Source organism: Grus americana, chromosome 1 (genome assembly GCF_028858705.1).
Source record: "Grus americana isolate bGruAme1 chromosome 1, bGruAme1.mat, whole genome shotgun sequence".
Taxonomy (NCBI): domain Eukaryota; kingdom Metazoa; phylum Chordata; class Aves; order Gruiformes; family Gruidae; genus Grus; species Grus americana.
The window spans coordinates 72887439-72910447 of NC_072852.1; the positions used below are offsets into that span (position 1 = coordinate 72887439).

General features: G+C 37.5%; 1 protein-coding gene across 19 annotated transcripts in view; it reads left to right on the forward strand.

Moving 5' to 3' along the window:
* The window catches only part of PLEKHA5 (pleckstrin homology domain containing A5), a 181405-nt gene extending 163184 nt beyond the window's left edge, over positions 1-18221 (forward strand). For 9 of the 19 annotated variants that reach the window (XM_054824543.1, XM_054824593.1, XM_054824577.1 and 6 more), the window contains 7 exons: positions 1435-1550; positions 2891-3100; positions 5794-5952; positions 7197-7324; positions 8143-8288; positions 9484-9568; positions 12634-18221. In XM_054824543.1, the coding sequence (XP_054680518.1) occupies positions 1435-1550; positions 2891-3100; positions 5794-5952; positions 7197-7324; positions 8143-8288; positions 9484-9568; positions 12634-12652 (863 nt within the window). In that variant the 3' untranslated portion in view covers positions 12653-18221. Of the gene's footprint in view, positions 1-1434; positions 1551-2890; positions 3101-5793; positions 5953-7196; positions 7325-8142; positions 8289-9483; positions 9589-12633 lie in introns of all 19 variants that reach the window. The other 10 variants (XM_054824552.1, XM_054824661.1, XM_054824693.1 and 7 more) reach the window with 6 other exon arrangements.
* Positions 18222-23009: the final 4788 nt, after the last annotated feature.

Here is a 23009-nt window from a genome sequence, read left to right on the forward strand (position 1 = left end):
AGAGGCTGAACGTAGTAGACATGAGGACCAGAATATCCTCAGCTCCCAACCAGACAGAGCCTGGCTGCTGCGGTTCCCCATCCCTAAGTACGGCGAGCCGCAAAGCTGAGGATGTAGTCCCACTGTGCACGAGCGCAGCCACAGCTCACTTCCACAGATAATGCAGACAGGTTTGAGAGCAGTGCTGTCACGCAGGCACTGTGTAAACAAGACCAGCACTCACACGAAGGTGAAACAAGACAAATGGCATGATCCTGTTCTCTGTCGCCAGCTAACCAAGCTCAAAGCGCGCTAGCTGATCTCATACACATGTAGATGTGAGCACATGTGTGCGCGCATGCACAAATGAGTCCGTCCAAGAGCTGGCCAGACCTATGGTATGGTATCTCTATCAGTCAACTCTCAGTACATCTGGCCCCTCCAGTATCTGAATCCTAGACCCAAGGTCTCTTGGACAGCTGTCTCCCACACCTTGTATTCTGCTTGCCACCTAGTCTTGTCTTCAGCTCATTAGCATCTCACAGACAAAAGATTCCCCCTGGTAGCAGCTCCAGACTTAGAGTCCCTCTGGTAGCCATCCTGCAGACCTTCAGTCTTTCCTGTCGTCATCCCCCGGACCTATGTATGAGCTCTCTGTAGCTGTCTCGTACTGGAAGGCTAGCCTGGCTTGAAGATCACTAGCATCTCTCATGCTCTCATACGCAGAAGAGAAAGCATGCTCACATGGAAAATACTTAAGAGTGGAGTTTAATAAGAAGATAGGACAGACTGCAATGCTAAGGCATGGGGCTTGATCAGACAAGCGTGCTGCCAAACGGCTTGTTTATGCAAAGCTGCCCTCTTTTATTCCCCCTCCTCTCCATTCTGTGCCTGTTCTTTCCTGTCCGCCTTGCCCCATCCCTTTTGCAGCATTTGAACAACTTGTCCATAATTACTTTTTGTTCGTTGGTCCCACTTCTGCTAAATTTTGTGTCTTTAACACCATTGTCTAGGTAAGCTTGGCCTTAAGTGGTAGCACTGATGCCTTTACCTAGGCACTCGGCCGGCCTTGCAAACTCTATTCCACAAAAAGTTCCCAGTACTGATGTCCGATTGTCTGTGAAATTTGGCCATCTTTCACATAATTCCCCCTTAACCATCTGTGAAATCTAGCCATTCCACACAATGCTATCTAACTTGTGTCTGTTTCTCACAGATAAAAATTTTATGTTTATATTTTTATGTCCAGCAATTTCTCATGCCACACGTAGTAGTTTCCCATGGGGAAAGTCATCTGCCTGCATACCTTAACAGATGTGATAGTTAGGCATTAAGATCTTTGCTGTGTTTTGAAGAATAGTTTCCAAGGTTGGCAACATCTATGTTCTAGAAAACAATAAACTGTTTTGGCAACATTTTGCATAGCACTTACTATGTTGCTTTACTGTTTTGCAGGCTCACATTTTCCTGTGGGAGTTGTACCACCCAGAACCAAATCACCAACACCGGAGTCTTCAACAATAGCATCCTATGTCACTTTGAGGAAGAATAAGAAGATAGATCTAAGAACGGTACTTTAAAATAACCTTCGAGCATTGATGATGGATCACTATCCATGTGTTCTTTTCTAAGTTTAATTTTTGTAGTTACTTCAAAAGCTGTATATATCTTTTTAATTTTCTTTACAAAAAAATTCACTGTTATAAAACTATATGCTAAGTTAGCAAAGACAGCTGTAGAAAGAATGACAAAATTATACAGGTCGTGTATGTTAAACTGCATAGAAACACTTGAACTGGGCAAGATCTAAATGGTGATGATAAAGCTACTAAGCTACTGAAGTTCAGGCTTGAGTTGAAAGGACATGAAGCATCTTAGGTTAAAACTTTGAAGGACTCGTATTTGGCTTCTGGGGCAATTTAACAGCCCTTGTATAACAAATACTGGCTTTTATTTATTTCATGGCTAAAATGATTTGGGAAATACCCAAAGCAGCCAGAAAATAAAGATACAGTAAGCAGTATGTGGGTTAATAAGCCTGGGATTTCAGATTAGAGAGTCTTGTAGTCTCTGGGTTGAAGACAAGATGTTTACCTGTAGTTCATGCTAAAGGGAGGAAAACTTTTGCCAAAGTTACAGCATGAATAGAAAAGGATATGTTGTAGGAAGAATGGAAGAGGAGAGAGAAACTCACAGGACATTGACTTGAGAAAGAATACCACTCTTCAGAAGTGAAATCAGTTACTGTGAATGTACTGAATGCAGCTGATTAGCCTGAAGTAATTTTTTTAATTTTTTTTTCTGTCAGACACAGTGTAGATCTATCTGAAAATCAGTGAATTTGAAGAACAGAGTAGGTAAAGTGATGGTTGATATTTTGGTAATAATACAATGCTTAGAATTACAGGTTTTTAAGTGGTGATAAATTCACTTTGTTTCAGCCTGCACTTGCCGTTAAATGATGTCCAGCTGTAGCTTTTCTTGAAATAAAAAGGCTTCACTCTTAGATCAACTGGTATAAATGTCCTGGATCATTAAATTTCAATTACGTTTCTGTCTCAGTCAAGTAACTTGTGTTTGCCCATCGTTTTAATGTCTGGTAAATTGTATCAACTTGATAGGATGGCTTTAAGAGAGCATCTACCCATTCTCTTAGTGTTTATCATTGATGGTGGTATTGTTGCTGTTCAAAAAAGCAAATTCCATGCTTTTATTTTGAATTTTGGTGTTCATTTATTAATAATATAAATAATTGGCTCTTGTACTTTCTTCACATACATAGGAGATCTTTACTTGCCCACTATTTTCCTCTTTTTTAGGAAATCATTAGGTGATCTTTTCTGGTAATCAAAACAGTTTAGAATCTTGTTTTTTTAAAACATATATATATATATATATTCTTCCATTTAAGGAAAGACCAAGAAGTGCAGTGGAGCAGCTGTGCCTTGCAGAAAGCACACGACCTCGAATGACTGTGGAGGAACAGATGGAAAGAATAAAGAGACACCAACAAGCTTGCCTGAGAGAGAAGAGAAAAGGACTCAATATTATTGGCATTTCAGAGCCGTCTCCTTCACAGAGTCTGTCGTTTGTCAGAGATAATCCATTCAAATTGGCACAGGTGGGTCCCACGCTATTCAAAAACTTTAATGTGTCCAATTAAAAAAAAAAAGTTACAAAATTGTTCTTTTTCCAAAATCACATGATACAATAGGTATCTATTTGAGGCTGCTTGTGGAGAGTAACAGTCACAGTCCTCTGGCATACACAAGAGAAAGGGAGAAGACAATCTTCATGCTTATACCTAACGATAGTAAAAGTCACTTTGTCGTTTTGGAAAAGAAACAGTTCAAATCCACATATGTTTGATTATGCATTGTGATGTTTGTCAACAGGGGGTTTTTTGGTCAAATTTAACAAACAACATGAAATTGCCAGCTTTGTGATTAATAGCAGTGTCAGGGAGAATCATGATTCAGTTGATGTATAAATCATGAAGATTTTTCTGCCATGTAATATATTCAAATGTATATTCTGTAACGTTTTTAGGTAGGAATGTATATTTATGATGATAGCTCTTAACTGGTGCTCTTTTGCTGTGTTTTTTGAGCCCATAAATGCATAAAAATACAACCTTTACTTTTGTTTTCACTAATTCTTAAACAGTTAAGGCAAAGAAGTGAGTTTATTAAATGGTTAAGAGTGGGGAGAGAGGAGAAAGATAAAATTCCTTATCATTAACCAGGAAGTACTATCCTGAATGTACATCTGGGAAAAAAAAATCAACCAACCAACCAAACAAACAAACAAAAAAATTACTAGCAAACAAAAAAACCCAGACCACTTCAGGACAAAAGTATCAAGTATATTCAGGGTAGTGGATGTTAGACAGGCTACTACTTTCTAACTGCTAAGAATTTGATTTGGTTTTGACTAGCTTAATGGAGGGGGGTTGGTGGTGTTTTGTTTATCTTCTGGCATACACTTTTTTGATTCTTTTTTTTAACGCTGACATGAAAATGCATTCTTTTATGTTTTGTATTTTAACATCTCATTTTCCCAAACCAGATTAAATGTATCGCACATATTTCTAAATAAGTTTTAGGTTTGATTGTTGTTTTTTTTTCCTCTGAGCATGCTAAACTGCCTTCAGAGCTATACAAAAGTTACCTTTCCTTCAACAAAATTGGATCCCCAGAAGACACTGACTTCAAGTTTTGCCTTTGCATTAGAGCACCTGTATTTGAGATGACATCATGACTTCATATAACGGGGCTCCTACAAATATTTTCGTGATTAACACTGCCTTTCTCAATAAGAGGATGTGCAAAGCTTTGCAGATGTTTCTTTTTGTAGTCTTTACAGAGCTTGAGCTTTACCACTGTGCTATGGTATCATTTCATACCTCAAGGTGAGGAAACTGCAGTCATGTATGTCATACCTGGGTAGCCAGCACATTGGGAGCAGAGTGGGGGAAGTGGCCAAATCCTCTGTGCCAGCACTACTTGCTACACAGAACTAAAAAAAAAAATTCTTCATGTCAGCATGTTCTTCAGTCTTCTGTGTGAAATCAGTGCTACATGAATGAGATCAAAAATTTATAGAGTAAGTGAGAACGCATCTGAATTGAATATTTAGCTAGTAGTCCGTGCTACAAAATCACTTTTTCTGTCTCAGCTTTAATTCTTCCAGAATGCTATTTGGCAAAAAGCCCCAAGATGAGGTATTACACTGTAGTAATAGCTCTTATTTTTAAAAGCACAGTTTCTATGCCTATTGATTTTTATACAGAAAAATGATGCAATGGCATTAACTGCTGGATGTCTTTTCAACTGGGGTTTGGTTATTTAAGAATTGGAGAAAAAAAAGGATTTTATACACAGCCTACTATGTAATTTTTAAGTGATTACGAAAATACACAAGGAAGTTGCTTCACAATTGTTATTGTTTGGGACAAGTGTATGATATGGGTGCATACTTTAGTTAGGAAAGTAAGGAGATTGATTTGTGAACTGACTTACGTGGAAATTCCTCTTACCAGAGTGCATGTGCTAAATCACAGGAATTAAGCCACAAGATTTACTACTTTCATGGCTCCTAGTACTTAGTTTGATAAGACTTGTATGAACCTCACTTTGGTTCGACTTGCTACTCTGCCAACATAATGTTTGCAGTTCACAATCTGAAGTCACCTCTACCATCCTTCCTCAAAATTTTTGTATCAAATCATTCTCTGTGCAATGGATTTGGTTTTTTTTAGGAATAAGTAATATCCTCTGCCATTATCAGATGCTATGTTGTCCTCTGTTACATCAGTTGACAGCATAGGCTTGGAATATACCCAAGATAACTGGAGAAAGTGCACGCAAGGTGCATTGCCAGTTTTGTACTGAGAGCAGATTTTTATTCATATCTTTTTTTAACCAGGAAACGCTGTTTTTTAAAAAAATCAGTGCTTATGAACACAAATAAGAATGCTACTAAGCCTGTGTGTGACTGAACTACATATGAATGAAATTTCAGAAGATAAAGGTGACTAATAGAAATGCTGGAGTTTGGAGTTGGTGGGGGGGTGCAGAAAGTACAACAGTCTTACAGAGAAGAAAGCAGGCTGAACTGTTCTGAAAGGCACAGAAATGAGAAAATTCTAAGTCCTTAAAAATGTCCATTTTCCTTATTGTAATGTGGTATACTTAAGGTTTTTTCGGTTTTAAGTATTTTTTCTAATCACAGTCGGAAGACAGTGCAAGACTCAGAACTGAGACCGTGATAACTTTTGTAAGAATACGTCTATATATCAATTTTGTTCCACAGAATCGAAAAAAGGATGATACTGTATCTAGTAACATGAAGGAATTAGAAAGCACCAGTAAAGAAAATAATTTGAAACAAAATAATGAAAGCCCTGGCGAAGAAATAGCGCAACTAAAACATGATGGAGAACAAGAACATAATTCAGGTTTTACTAAAGAGGTACTAAACTGTCCCTTATTGAACTGTTCATCAGCCTGTCTTGCAGTAGAAAAATATTTTGAGCCACAGCCAGAAGAGTATGGGAAATTGAGCCAGTTCCTTTTGCTTGGAAAATGAAGATCTCTTTTTGGATAATACAAATACTCTATTATTGAGAGGTGCAAATTTGTATCAGATCTGTCTATAGCTGAGATACTGAATTTTCTTGTATATGGTCTTCCTAAATTTCATTTTACATAACTTTATCTGTTACCATCTTGATTGATTGGAAAATTACAAAATTATGGTCTTTACTTCTTGGAAACAAAACCAATACTAATGCATCTTTAAATAATAACCATTGATCTGTTTATTGCTTAGGATATTCCAGTGTAGTTTTTGACAGTCATTCAATACAGCTGACTTTTCTGTTTGGTTGGCTATAGTGCATCAAATAGTTTATAGGAAGCAGAATAAAGCTGACACAACAATTTGTACATGGAAGCAGGCGGTACTTGTAGTTTGTGCTGTTTGGTCACTGGATTGATTTCTGTCTTGAAATAGTCTCAAACTCACCTGGCAGTGAGATACCTTGGTGTTTCTGGTACTAATGTGCCCTGAACACTCAGCAAAAAGAGACTGACTGTGAAGAATAGATTACTGGACTTGTTTCTACATAATCGTATCCTTCTTACAGTTTAATATTTTTTTAAATCTTGAGTAGAGGGGTTTTTTTCTTCTTTTCTATCCATATTCTTTAATCATAATCATCCTTTGCTTTTCCTTTTCTTCACTCATTTTTCGTTTTGTTTTCCTATTTTATATTTAGCTTTTTTAAAATAGGAGAATGGAGAATGGGACAAAATCAAATAATGAACATTTGTTGTTATTCTTTAAAAACATTTTCTATTGAGAGTCTGTTCAGGCTTATCAGCAATATATTCCAGTAACTGGGATCTCCATTGGCATTGTGAAGAGAGGGATAGCATGAAAAAAATAGGTAGGCTGCAATCCAAAGAGTTCAGATAAATTCTGGAAGTTATTAAGCCAAGCCCTGCCCATTGGCTCTGCTGTAAGTTTCAGGATAACTCTATTAACCTGAATGGTATTGATAAAAATTTCTGAAGTTATGTAATTCTGAGTTACTAAGTATACATGATGGCAAAATTTGTCTGTTAATAAAACTGTTTCCTGATACTGTATTTCTTATCTGCCACTTAGTATGTGTTACAGCTTTTTGTTTCATGATTTCAATTTTTTTATAGCTGACAAAAACTGATGATCTTTTATCAGATGCACATGTTGTATCTGACTCAAAAGAAGTGAGTAATGAAGAGAAAGCAGAAAAGGAAAAGAAAAATAAATTGGAAGAAACACATGATGGTGATATAAGGTAAAAATAAAACAAGATGTTCAGAGGCTATTTTAAACTTGCACATTGTATTTATTAGCTGAATGGACCAAGCAACTAATGAAATACTGTCATAAATACTTATAAGGTCTATTTATATGTTTTTGAGTGGTTTACATATAGAGAAATCTTGTGAGAAACCCAACCACTGTGGGGGTTCAGTAAAAGGCGATGAGTTGGTGGATGAAGCAATGCTTATTTTCAAGTATTGCCCCAGTTATAAACAGAATACATTCATAATCCTTGCTTTGGGATACAAAATGTATTTAGGAATGTCAGTTCAAGCTTTGTATCAGTTTATTGTGAAAGCTTCAGCCAGGGCTTCCGTAGCAAGCTCTTTATCACTGATATTTAGGAGCAGACTAAACAGCTTATTCTGCATCTCCTGATTTAAGTCTTCGCTATTTTGGAGCATTGCAGAATTAGAGGAATATTGTGTCTTGAGTGTTCCTCTTTAAGGATTCGTAACTTTAGTGTAAGATGCACTGCAGATCCTTACTGAGTTCCTACATTAGGTCATAACTTTTTCACAGCACCCTTCTGCAGAATGGATATCACACAGTAGGAAACTGCATGAGTGTGTAAAGGAAAGGAATTAAATTTCCAGTACTTTTTTTTTAAGTCTAACGTTACAAGATAGAAGGCTTTCGAAAAATGTGCTTAATTTATATTACACAAACTTGAAAGTGGCAACTTTCTTCTATTAACAGAAGAAAATTAAATTGTAAGTTCTATACTTGGTGGTTAACACCTGAAATTAAGTTCGAGTGAGTTCTAAACGCTGTGCTTTTTTTAACCAGCTTGCAGAGTGTGACCACAGTTACAAACCACAAACCAAAAACCAGCTCAGAAGAAAGTGAAGTAGTTAGTGCTCAAGAACAAGAAGGGATTATGTCTTCATTTGAAGTAGCAGCACAGTCTTCAAAAGGAAATCAGGCAACAGCAGGTATGGAAAAGAGTTTGACTGAAGAACAACTTATACAGTACATATGTAAAACTGTATTTAATTTTGATTGTATCTTTTGATGCTATGAAATCCTTGTGAATTGAAAGTGCTGAGCTAGTCTAGATGTCAAGTATATGGTTTTATAACGTAGAGAAGAATAGTTTCCCAGCAGACAACTACAGAAATTCCATTTTTCTGAGGTTTTAATGTAGGTTTTATGGTTGCATTTAATTCAGAGAATTAAATAACTATTGCCAGAAATTGAGTTATACTATTGTTGTTGGTTGGAGCAAATCCTTCCCTATACATCTTGTAGAACAGCATCTCAATCCTGGATATGTATAGATTATTTACCCTTACCTCCTTGCTAAGGGATGGCCTCAGGTATGCCCAAGATTGAGGAATCTTTGAGAGTTTCCAATGTATCTAGTACATTTTGAACTAGCAAGTAAAGGACCTCAGTTTGGTTATGTTTTTGGGAGTAAAAAAAGATGAAGTAACAGAAAACACTAGCTGACTGGTAAAATGAGCGGTTATGTACTACTTTGCAAGAAGAGAAGGCTGAAATAAAGCAAAATTGTTTGCAAAGAGGAAAAAAAAAGAGGGGAGTGTGTAGGGGAGGAGGAAGGAAGAAGATAGAATTTAAGACATTATTAGGATATTTGGTGATGGGAATGGTTAAGTAAGCCAAATGGTTCCATTTATGGATATAAAAGGTGACCCGGACCTTCGTAGTGCAGTCAGCAATCCTTTCTGTGACTTGATAATCAAAACCAGAACCTGTAAATACATTTTATAGTGCTCAGCAGAATAAAAAATCCTTAGTTATTCTGAGCTGGGTTATAAAGGTGGGTCTGGGAGTATCCCGACTAGTTAAATTTTACTTTTTTTTTTTCCCTCTATTTGCAACATAAATAATGCATCAGCCTTCATGTGTCTGTTTTTTGTTCCTTTGGTGTTCTACTAGTCATTTATAGGCCTGAATAATGATCTTTCTTGAGAACAGCTATGCTCTCCCCTGAAGTTGTGCTTATTGGGCTGATCAGATTTTAAGTCTTCACATGTGTAATTTTCATTTGGTTCTGCTTATAACTATTATGCTTGAATTGGTGATTTTCAAGCTTATATTTATTGTGGCTTGAAATCATGCCTTCAGTAACTTGTATTCTTATGTATCTTGCTGTATGACTCGCAGTGAAAAGTTTGCCTTCTTCACCAGAATCGTCATTGTCACCAGCTCCATCTACACAGACACAGCTCACAGAAGGATCACATTTCATGTGTGTATAGTTACAGAGAAGTACGTCTTTTTTCCCCACTCCTCCTGCCGTTTTCCTAGTATTTTTCTGAGTATATGTATTCTAGTTAATTTTCCAAGAAACATCTGTAGACAATACTTGGCAAGACAAAGTTATCTGCAATGTTGAATATAAAACAGAAAAAAAAACCCCAAAACCACAAATACATGTATTGATTTGCTTGCAAGTAATGTATTCTCTACAAGTACAAAGAGAAAGGACTAATTGGCTTATCAGGCACATTCTCCACAACTGACAAGATAATAGCCCTTTGAATTACATGAGAGACCTAAGCTGTTACAAACCAGACGCCCAGTTAGGGTATGAGCATCACTGCTCAGGTGCAAATGAATCTTGATGCTTCAGTCATGGTAATAGGCCAGTAGAGCTTGAGCTCTTAAGTGATACGTGGGAGGGAATGGTCTGATGGCCCAAAGAGTTTATGGCTTAAGACTTAGATGACTGAGGCATGACAAACAGGAAGGGAAAAAAACGAGGGTGGAAGAAATGTAACAATTACAAAACTTTTTTTGGTTTTCTTTCTATAAGAATAGGCCTACGCAGCTTCTCTTTCCTTGTCTTAGTAGGTGATTTCTTCCACGAATCAAGTTAGAAAGCATGAGTTAGGCTAGATTTACATGTTCCTACCTGTAGTGTTACCTACTTATGAATGGAAATGGAAATAAAAGTAAGCATATTTGTTTAGACAAGTGTTTAAAGAAATTAATAGGATACCAACATGAATACTTCAGCACTTTACCAGCATTTAAATCAATCCACATTTCTTTGTTGTCAGGAAGTACCTATTTAAATAAGCTTTCTACTAAAAGAATGAGCTTTGTTTCAATGTTAATGTTAAATGCCATAGCTAATGTAACTTAATGAAACTTTAAAATCAAGACATTTTCAGTTTTTTAGCATGAGATCCGAAAAAGCATTTTTCCTTTGCTGTTACCCAATACACTGTCCCAATCTCCATCGCCAAGCTTTCATCGTAGCAAAATTAGATTTTTTTCTTCACAGACACCTTTCTTGTATGAACTATGGGCAGGAAACTATTTATATACTTAAAAAAAAAAAAAAGGAAATTATTTTCCTCTTTCTCCTTTTGCGAGAGTGGAAAATGCACTCTTCACATTCAGTACTGACACTTGTATTGCTGGCTCCCTGACGGATGTGGTCTGTCATGATTAGATTTAGCTTGGACTTTTGTACTTTCATTCAAAAATTTTATTACGAAACTATTTAAAAAAGATAATTGGGACTCAAATTTTTCTGGAAATACTGATTTGTGTTAACGCTTTTCAGTCTCACTGTATAAATACACGTGCATTTATCATGTATTTTCTTTTTAAATAGGACAAACATTACCTCACCAGCTCAGTTTCCGGTCAGTAGTGAAACTGAAACTGCACTGCTGAATTCTGGCTGTAACCACAGCACACCTGTCTTGAAATGGGAAGCAACCTATAATTTCACTAGAAATTTATTAATTACCAATTGCGTTAAGTTGCTTTCGGTTCTTGTCATCAGCTCCAATGTTCAGATCAGCAAATTCATTTTTTTAAGGATTTATGCTAAATATGAGACTAGCAAAAGTGAAGCGCTTATGTAGTGATCTGCTTTGTAACTTAGTGGCCAAGCCTTGACGTCCTGCAGCTGGTGTATGCTTATAGGTAACACTGTAGCAGTAACATTGCCTGTTAAGTACATAGGCTGTAATGGCTTATGACAAAACAGTGTATCTGGGATGACACTTGTAAAACTAATCCTCTGCTTACGCATGCCTCCCTAGAATGAAGAAAGGATTCCAGAACTTAAAATACATCCGTTTTGTCTGTTTAGTAGTTGAATGGAGGTGGAAAAAGCATTCAACTATACGCATATACATTCCACATTTCTTTGCTGCACTTGATGCCTCTGTTGGTCGTTTCCTAGGAGCTCCAAAACAAATTCATGCCACGAGCTGGGCCTAGTATACGTAGGAGACATATGAAGCGTAGTCTGCTTGCCCGCAGTACTTACTACCCCTTACTTTCTGGGGCTGTCGTTCCAGTGCTTTGTGCTTTGCCAAACGATAGGTCTTTTAACGTGCGAGAACTCGGTGTCTCTCGGATGCGAGAAATCCTATGCGGCAGAGGGAACTTCAGAGCTGTGGGATCAGCCCTGTTCGTATGCAACCAAATTTTTCAGGCAGCATCTGGAAAATGTATGGTAGATTTCAGAGAATAATGAGGTAATACCTATATTTGGCTTTTACAGTCAATTAGTAAAATGATACTCTTGGCACGATGCCAGGGGAATTTGGCATAGGAAATTGGTGGCACAGGATATTGCAGGACTAAGAAAAAACCCATTAACACAAAGCTACTTTCTTTGTCACAGCTCTTGCTTTGCAGAGAGGAATCTGGATGTATACCACTAACATTGTTACATTTTAAGCATCACATTTACACTGAGTAATGGCGGGATAATGAAATTTCATACAGCACCTGAATTCAAAGCTCAGAAACATTTTTACTAATGAACTGTTAAAAGCTATTTATAGAAGTCCTTTCAGCAATTACCAAAATACAACAAGTTCTGGGTAGAGTATTTGAACTTCAGAACACCTTAGAGCGACGCTGCCATTGCGGTGTACCAACTGAGTAATACTGCATCTCTCTTCAAACTGTGCCTGTCATTTGTAAGAGCAATTAGGATCTTTACTATTATTACCAGTTTTATATGAAGAACATTTGGAGAAGCCATGTACAACAGGATAAAACTCTCAGAATAAACAGACTTTCATGTGAAAGTTGTATATATTTGAAAAAAGCTTGCTTTTGCTTCTTGCTGTCAGGATACTTTGACAGCAGTATTATTCATCAGGAAAATTGATTTTGGAAACAACTGATTCCTAAGATACTTTATTATGTTCTGCACCATTGATAAGTACTGCTAGGATGAGGTTAGAAATTCCTTGCTGTGTTTAATCCCAGGAGTTGCTTTATACAATATTCTGTTGTTGCTAAAATAGAGTAACTTAATCTATGTCTGTCTTTCAGCACTAATGGCTTCTGTTGAAACAATTCATGCCTGAGATGTATGGATCTGACCTATGAAAATATGAGAAGATATTGTACAGTATATTTTAAATCTATGAAATTCATAGTTCTGATGCTTTTGGCCACAGAGCATCATTTTATCGCTTCCTGGAAAATGTTTATTCCGAGAGAGCTTTAAATGGCCCACATGTACACTCAACAACCTTCAGATTGTTCTCCTGATACCAGCTTGCTGCTATGATTTCTGTGCACATAAAATAAAGGCTTTTTTTAATGTGCAGCCTACAGTCAGAATTTGATTTGATATTCTCCAGAATTTAATGTTCTTTTAATTATGGATCATATAAGTTTACTTTTTTGCTTCTTTTAGATGCATAACTCGGTTAATTTTACATATCACCACTAAACCTTGTTTAACACTTTTTAAACATTACAGTTTATTGGTTTAACATTTTATTTGTAAAATGTTTATATATATACATATAGATATATTTAAAATGTGCCATTTTTATTATTGCTTAGTAAAATATGTCCTGTTTCTGCTGTAATTATTTCTTGGTCAGGTTGCAATGTCAGCAGTTACTGCCACACTTCTCTCAACATATACATTAATGTTAGTGGTTACTTTTTCTTATATAAAATGGAGTGTAGGTATTTTGAGGTACTGGGCTTTTCCTTTGTTGGGTTAGGGTGTGTACAGCAATAAGCAGGTTTTCAATCCAGTACTCGGTTTGTGTACAAATGTAATTATGTTCATTGTGTATATATTATACAATGAGCACATACGATGTAAGTATAAGAAGCCACTTATTATTGTTCAAATACGAATGTTCATATCCCATTTCTTTTATATCATATTAAATAAATGTTGATGTTCTTAAGGACTTGTATGGTTAGTATTTCTTCCAGCAAACAGATGTCACACTGTGTTCCACCTTTTGATGTGGGGAATGCAACAATTCTTATCTCATTGGCGACATCACCTGTCAACCAGAGTAGCAGTGACAGACTCTTAAGAGATTCCAGTCTTCCTCTACGGGACAGAATAAGGCTGCAAAACAGAACAAAAAGACAACCTGAAACTGAGACGCAAGAAATACAGGTTCAGCTCTTGACTCTCCCAGACTTGTGTCGTGATGTTGGAATAATCACTTAGTCATTCTGTGCCTCCATTCCCTGCCTGTTTACCTGAGAGGTAATAGCCTGTCTTACTGGGCTGTGGTGAGTAGTAATTCAATATTTGCAAATGTTGAATGCCACGTTCAGTGGGGTTAAGGAGAGAAGTATGATGATTCCTTGAGGCTTTGACATCTGCAAAGCATCTTCCAGAAACTGAAAGAAAACCTGAAATAATTTGTCCAGTGTCATCATACTACAGATGTTACTAGCTTCGCTTTTCCATCTCACACAGCTGTCTGAATTTGCCTGAGACAAAAGAGGTTTAGAAAAGAATGATGAAAAATGAAAAGATTCAAGGCAAAGCTTTTGAATCTAGCATGTAAAGCTAAGAAATCTTTTAAACCATTCAGGTAACTGCTGTGTGCTTCAGTGCACGTGTATGCCATAAGTGGTAAGGCAAGTTTCATGAGAAGACGACTGGCAGCTCCTATTGTGCTTTTTTATCATACAACTCATATCCTGTTCAAGTTAATATTGCTGTACTAGAGACTATAGAATTCATTGTGCTTTTCCATAGAGGAGTGCCGGAGATTGACACAGAGTTTGAAATTAACTCTTTATCATTGCCCCCCTAAATAGGAGTTTGTGTTCGTTGTGCTCTGCTGCCACTCCCAGCTCTGCTGCCGGGTCTTCCTGGGGCTCTTTGCCACAAAGACACAGAGTACGCTGTCCGTCTACCTGTTGTTTTGCCATTTTCTTTGAAAAGGGAAAAAATAGGAAGCAGAATTTAGCAGCAGAGCTTGGAGGGTCATAGTGAAAGAGATGACTGAAGGAAAGAAGATGAATTATGATGCAGGCAGACAGCGTCCAGCTGAAAGTTTGACCAAATAGCCTTTTTTTTTTTTTTTTTTTTTTTGGAACAGTAGCCCCAAATCGGTGCATCCTGCCATCCAAAACATAGAGCCAAGAAGAGGAATGTAATTTTTTTATTGCTCAACCAGCTGAGGTTTAAGTTCAATGGTATAACTGGAACACCTGGGGCAAAGCAAACAAGACACTCCCTGTTCTCTCCCTAACCCTTCAAGAGAGAGCTGTTCAGCTGTCAAGCTCTTTCTGTCCTTGCTGCCAAGAAAAGAATTGCAACCAATAAAGGAAAGAATGACTAAGTGGTTTTTGGACATTTATAGATCTTGTCTGTGTTTAAAGCAGTTGTCAGTTTGGTATATCTGCGAAGTACGTGCAGTTTATACTGAAGCTGGGGGAGGGTGGGAGAATTAGCAAGTTTTTGCTGGTATAACTGTTGGCAAAGACAGCAAATGTAAATGATGCAGGAATGTAGTAATGCTCATAGACTATAATTTCACTTCCTGTGGGCACTTGCAGCAAAGACTTGCAGTTTCATTTGGGTGCTCTATTTTTTTGTGTCTTATGGAAAAAATTGTATGGCTTTGTGTTACCACAGAGCATCTACTGTCTCTTACCTCATCAGAATAACTCATCCCAGTGATCGTACTCCTGAGATACAGAAATATCAGAATACTGATATTGTCAGCCTTCAAACATCTATTTTAAGTTTGTATCTAGGATATTTTTATATTTCTGACTGATTGCTTTATTGGCTATTGCACTGACACTTGTATATATGGAACGTGCTTTTTTTCAAAAGCAAGAGTCCTTAGGAATAATGCAACACATTCTCTACAGATGTTCATGCTTTTCAGAACCAATTACATCTATTTTTGTCTTTTGTTCACCATTTGCATTGTTCCAAGACTACTAGAGAATGTGATTCTTTTAAGTCCCTTAATAAAGCAACATTACTCAAAAAGTTAGAGTTGGTGTCTTGGCAGTTTTTGTATGTCGTGGACTGGCTCAAAGAGAAAGACCTCACTGGGCAGTTGAAACCCAAACCTTGTTTATATTATTACTGAGGGGGTAAAAAAGCAGTCGTCAGTTAATATTACCTCATAAATGTATGTCGTAAAAAGAATACAATAAGGTTCAATTTTCAGGAAATCAGAAAAATTTTAAGCAGTTCATTTCTATCTTAATCACTTCAATTGGACAGTCTGGGAATTAATTATTACCCATAATTACCCTATTGGATCCACTAGATGTAGTAACTAGGAGTACATACATTAAAAACATTAATGGATTACACTGTTAGTAAAAGATCTACTAAATTCTGTAGTACTTGTACTGGTGACTTAAGTTACAGCCTGGTTGAGTAAAGCAGTAGAGTGGAAGATCTTTAATCAGTGGTGATGCTGGATAGCTTACACTCAGCTTTTCATTATATTGTAACAATAAGGTGGGTTTTTTTTTTCTTTTCTAATAAAGCAAACCATAAATAGTATTCATTTAGATCTCAGAAGTGGGTCGTTGTGTCTTTTCTGCACAATACTTTTCTGTCGCTGTGATCCTGGATTCTGCTATACTTATTTTCTTAAGTTATTCTAGGGTAGTTTAATCTTATTTCAGTTTGAATCCTTAGTTAAAATGTTATTTTCCATCCTTTGGAAAGTTGACATTTAAATGGCCAATGAACAAATTGCCCATACCTGGCATTAATAATGTATCTGAAACAACTTTTTTAAGGATGCACATGAAGATAACAAAGCAACATCTGGCCTTCATTTCTTCTAAAGAACATTATATATACTTGCTGTTATATCCTTGGAGCTGCTTAGCTTGTCCATATGGGAACACTGAAGAAGCTGCTACAAAATAAAATGGAATATACTGGTGGCTGAAAGCAAACGTCTGGCCTGAAATGAAGGCTAAAAGCAGCTGCTTTCTGAACTTGACACGCACAACTTGTTACCCAGCTGTTCCAGATGTGTCAGTATTCAAATGTTACTTGTGGAATGATGTTTTTGGTATTTTTTTGTGATGTTTCTTCATTCCATCATATGCCAAAGAAAATGTTTTTAAGGTCTGTCTAAATATTACCTAGCTGTTGTTGTGAACTTGCAAGCAACTCTTAATTCTAGCTCTGGGTAAGGAACCACACCACAGTGGTTGCTAATTGGCTCATGTGGCAGTTCTTGCTATGGAAGTTTTTAAGAACACTTATTTAGGCTGGGTTAGGTTCTGTTTGGAATAAAAGAAAAAGCTGTAAGCAAATAGTGCTGTTTCCAGTGGACTGCTCTAGAGTATATCAGGACAAAAACAGATGTGATCTCATTAACTTCTTTATTGCTAAAACCAAACCTAAAATAAGGAATTAATTTTTTGTCAAATTCTATCCAGATCCCTGTTCTGTGGAACAGGAATACTTCAAAGAATTTCAGACTAAAAATGGAAACACCCTCTTCCTCTTTTGAAGGTAAAATGAGTACTTAAAAAAAAAAAAAACCAAAAAACCAACAAACCCTCAAGTTTAACTTTATACATAGAAGAAATAAGATTTACTTATTGCCTAGAGATTTGGTCAATGAAAACTTTCAGAAAAATACCTGATCCTCATCTGTTGTCATCTGGTAGTTGTCCCGAATTACAGTGAAGTGACTGGCACTGTCCAGGACTCCCTTCTGCAAGTTTAAATCCACTCCAGCACAATGTGTAAAAATATTCTGCATTCCTTGTATGGAGAAAAAGTGCCTTATCCATACAGCAGCTGCCTGTCCCTACTTGAGCAGCTGAATCCAGAGCACCAGTTTCTTACTTGAAATTGCTAAAAACTGCAAGTGCTTAGTATCTTGAAAGATCAAGCTCAAAGCATATCATGTGAGGCACCCAACATTTCCAAGTAACTTGCATATGAATCTCCCTTATTTTTAGCAACAGATTCTATTTAGAAGATAATTTTTTTTTTCAAAGTACTACTGACACTGCTAGAAATCAAATAATAGGTAGGTACAAACAAATATAAAAAAATTACTTGAGAAAATTGTCATTAATTGACAAGAGTACATTTCAAAGTGATTGTAAAATTCAGCAACTCTCATAAAAATCACCTCATCACAATATGAATTTCTGCTGAGTCTTGACACTGATTACATGTGTAGTCAGCTGCTCTGTATTGTGCGACTTTCTTGGTAAAATCCCAAGTCAGCAAGAATGTGGAGGCTGTTTCAGATGTTTTAGCTTTAAAGATGAATGACTTACTTTTTTTAAAATATTTTCATGCTCATCCACAAGTCTTGGAAACAGCCATTAGCAGCTATTGCATTTATTCTTTTTATACACTGAAATGGTTGTATCTAGACAGAAAAAAAGACAACTGAACTTTCAGATTAATGTTTTCTAATGTTTGTGACTGCTGCTATTTCATGTTTGGTTTCTGGCTGCCTGGAGACTGTCTCAGAGTTTACACGTGCAAGGGCTGGTACTGCGCAGAAGCCAGCTTGGGTATGGGTGAGGACTAGCGGAAGGTGTCATTTCGTCAGCTAGGAGATTGCCTGGAAACCTGGGATTGTTTGATCTAAAGCACCTCTGAATAACATTTCTGGCTGTTTTCTTAGCCTATTCCAACGTACCTATAATATTTTGTAACTACTGTTTCTAGTATATACAAATAATAAATACTTTTAATAAAGACAAAGTGCCTGGATAACGTGTGAGATCCCGATTGCTATTTACAAGGTAGCAGTTACTAATTAAAGAACCAGCCTCCCAACCATTTAGGAGATTGTGTTAGTGAAGAGGAATTGGTTAATACTCAAATGAATTGCAACATTGGGAAAACTGTACTTATATAATCTGATTCTTTGGAATATGGGAGGGATAACTACTCTGAACTCACAGCATTTTATTTTAAAACTTTTATTTCATGATCTTAAAGCTATTCCATTCTGTGTGATCAGCTAAATATAACCTGGCCAAGCTCCTCTTCATTGCCATTATCCAGAATTTAAGACAAGGAAGAAGCGAGATCATGACATTTCGATCATTTTTGCCTCATTAAAATCTCATAAACCCCAAGGAGCACAGTTAGGTCATATTTGTAAAAGCTAGGAGTCTAAAGCCTTGCTTTGAGCCATGCCTGTTTCAGAGAAGTGCTCTACACAAATTACCATACATCTTTCCCTGTCTGTCTGGTTCCAGGCTAGAGTCCTTCAGTTATTTCACCTTTGAACAGAATCCCTAACTTTTACAACATTTTCAGGCAATTAATCATAGGCAGCCTGTGAAAACTAAGATCTCTTCAGAGCTGATGGCTCTAAACTCTTAGGAGGATGACTGTATACAGGAGTGAATCCCAGTTAAAGCCTAAGCACTCCAGACTTTCTAGGCAATTCCCAAACCCTCAGAAGCCGTAAATGCATCTTTGTCTGAATGCAGGAAGCTGGATTTCTATTCACTTGATCAGATGGCCTCCTCCGACAACTGTTGAAGAGCTGTTGATTTTAAGGATGCCCAGCAAGCTGGATTTGTGTTCCGAAAAGCGCTGCTAGCAATCAATATTAGTGCAATGGGAGGCCTATCCTCCCACAGCCCTCCCTTCTTCCTGCAGCTGTCAGTAGGCACAGACTCACTGGCTTGCGCTGTAAAAACAACACTATTACCTGTTGGCCTTGATGCAAAAGCAGCCAATCTCAGCTTCCTTCCAGTATCCGCACTGGGAAGATAAGTTGTGTTAACAGGGCAAGCAGAAGATGAAGGGCACGTACGTTATCAGTCCAAGTTCAAGTACTTGCCCGGAAGGACCCCGAAAGAACAAAGTTAGCCTTGCTGCAGCTGCTGCTGCTGCTTTCCCACTTTAGCTTTCCTCCTTTTTCCTCTCTGCCTGTGCTTTTGTCCTCGTGGCGTGGTTGCCATTGTATAGTAGTTTTAAGGGATGAAAGCAAACGATTGCTGATGGGTGACATGATAGTGCTTTAAATGGGAATGCAGATTGGTTCCAATACCAAGCAATATAGTAACGCAGACAAAGCAAGTGGCAGCAGCACAATAGGCTTAGAATGATTGCCATAACCATAACTGACTGACAAAAGAAACTGTGATATACAAATACCAATATGTGTTTAAAAAAACCCGCTGATGTTAAAATGTCCAGAACTGTCAAAGATCCTGTGGTCTGGGAAACTGTGTAACTTGCAAGCTGTCCAGATGCGCCACAGACTGCAGCTGACCTGTCATCTTAGTAATATTTAGTATCCCATTCTCTTCTGACTTTCTGGGAATCTGGGTGCTGAGCACGCGCGGGAAATCAGGGATTACAAACTTGTCTGAACTTTTCACTGCCAGACATTAACATGCGGATGCAGCAGCCTGTATGTAAATGATGTTATCTGAGCTGTTTTATGCATGTGTTTCCAGGATAAGAAAGGAGATTATTTCATTGTGTGAACTAATTACCTGTGAAGAAAAAATTAGAGCCTTTTTAACATTAATGCCAGGCTGTATTTTTATGAACCTTCATACTTGATGATCCAGTGTTGTATGTTTATTGTGTATTTTCAAATATTAAGGACTCGATCCTTTAACCTAAATGAAAAAAGTTCTTGATGTGACTTTGCATAAACAAGTTTCTTTCCAAGGTTGTGGCCACATCTCAGCACCTTCCTTTGCCCATAAAATGGGGTTGCTTCACCAACCATAATGACAAAATGACTTTTAAGTGTCATGGCATTGCTGCTTAATCATGCACAGTAACAATTAAAGATAAAAAGTAGACAATCGTATTAAACTGGAACTACAGAACAAATTGCTGCAAAACAGAGAAAATATGTTCTTGGCCTAATCTGGAGTTGCATACAACCAGAGTTCATGTTCACATAGCAGAGCTCAGCCCAGATGGGAACAGCCCTTTTGGCTTCAGGTGGACAGCTTGTATGATTAAAAGTTAAACATGCTCATACTGCAAATATTATGATACAAGAGAGAAATTGTGCAAGAGTCTGATCTCTTGTGGTTACTACATCTCAGCCAAAATTCAGCATGTTGCTTATTAATACTATAATTAGATAAGGGAGGAGGGGAGTAGCTCTCAAATATTTCATGTTTTAGTATTTGTGTAGCCTTTAAACCAGCATTTACTCTGTCATACTTTGTTAAGCATGATATAAACTGGGTTGTTGAAGCTGTGAATGTATTTTACTGTAGAGCATAAGCTGATGATAATACATTGCCTGTAATGGCAATGAATATACATGCAGTATGCCAAAGGAAGTTACCACAGTACAGTGCAGGTAGTGGAGTGCGATCACCCAATGCAGTAAAAGAAAGTCCCAAAACCTGACTCTATTAGTATGAAAAACACCTCCAAAATGTGTGCTAGTGTACCAAAACTGAAAGACAAGTGATTCATGATGATTAGTCCAGCACTTAATTTATGTGAAAATAATCAAGGGTGTGGGGGGAATGTTTGTTGGTTTTGTTTGGGGGTTTTTTCTGTAAAGCCCCATTTTAAACTGGCTGCTTTGCTACCTTTTTACATGGAACTTGTGGTCATGAAATTGGGAAGTGAACATGGCTGAGGAACATTTGTGTAAGATCAGGTCCTCAAGGTAGTAGGGAGCAGGGAAACCATGGCCTGAAGTGGTGCCAAAGGATTTTCCATAGAAGAAACAAGGCAGAAGTAGGTCATCACTCTCTACAGAGCTGTTACCTTAACACTTTTCAGTGCCCGAGTTACACTTCTATAACACATGCCTCTTTGTTGCACCTCTCATGCACTAGCACAACCTAAAATAGTTTTCTCAAGTTAGAGTCCCCAGTTTTATGGCAAGACACATAGGCATGAATCATTGTAAGAGGCACCACATTTAAAATTAGATCTTTTCCATCTTGCTCTAAAGCGTTATAATAAAAAATATTTCCTATATTTTCCAGGCTTTAAATAGCCAAATCCATTTTTCACCAAGACAAAACAAATACTTAGTATTGCCAAACCCAGCCAGAAATTCAACTGTAAAGATGATGGTTCTGATAAATTATCTAGTTAAATGTAATATAAAGCCAAACTGCTGCCATTTGTCCTGATAGTAGGCCTTTATAGCAACAGCTTGCTAAGAATTTATAGTGCTGCATTTTCCTACTATATTTTAAGTAGTATAGTAGGCTGTTTTGGGCCACTGAACTGCCTAGGAAAAGTACTAGACAGTATTTCTTTCTTGAATACAGTTTAAATGTGTCACAAGGCAAAAATCATTAAGCACATAATAAACGTGCATCTTCACTGAAAAAAAGTTTTAAAAGACTGAATAGAATCAAAAGCGTTACGTGATTAAAAACGAGGCCCATCTCTATTGAGAACAGTCCATGTGTATGTGTTACAATACCTTTCACTGGAAGCTTCAAACACTATTGTGCACATCCTAACTATGGTTAAATTGCTGCATAACAAAACGATAAAATGGCTTTCCCACTCCTAAACAGTCAGTTGCTTTGGAGAGTCTGTGAGCAACTGAGCTGGGAATAGACTTCAGGAGAGGGGAATCGTTGCTTTCCCTATTAGAAGACACGCAGTGCATCTGTAGGGCATGTCATTGGGGCATTAAGCTAATTTAGGATTTAGGTCTCCCAATTCTGCAAAGTGTTCCAGGCTTTCTGAGAGAAGGACCCTCCGATCTATTTAAATTCTGAATTATGGAAGGGTCACAGTGCAACTTAGACTCTCCTGTGTGATGCGTGCTGAGTCCTCACCTCTTAGTAACCACCCTCCAAAGGCCAACAATATCAGGATTTGCTATGAGTTCCTCAAAAATCCTTAGTTCCCCAGCTCTCGAGCTGAGTTTGACATTCTGGCCCCACTGAGGTCAATGGGAATTTTGCAATCAATACCAAAGAGGCCAAAGTTTCAGACAAGGCTTGTAGAGTTCATCCAAGAGTACACGTCTCTGACCATTTAATTTGCAATAAAGGTGGCCATTGCAAGATTAGGCGTAAAGCGCTCATTCTTAGTTTCTGTTCCATTAATCAGCAGGAGCATAATGCAATCTTCCAAATTTTCGCATTTGTATTTCCCAGTGCTTCAAATAAACAGTATTGGAACTCAATCAACATGTGCATAGTCAAAAAGACCACCTTATTTTCTCCTTTCTTGTTTACATTATGAGGATTTCAGCCATGCAGCAACCATGTTCAGACATTTCAGTAAAATAAAAGCTTCACTGTGAAGGGAATAGTCTCATAGGTCCCCCAAAACTGGTGCTTGTGATGATTACAGTGGGGCAGCTGGCACGGATGGCAGGTTGCCTAACTGCAGCATGAAAGACGTTGCATTGCTTGGATTAGAATGGCCAGAGATGACCAGATAAGATCCTACTGTTGTCAAGAGTATGACCCTAAGCAGCTGATACTGCCACAGA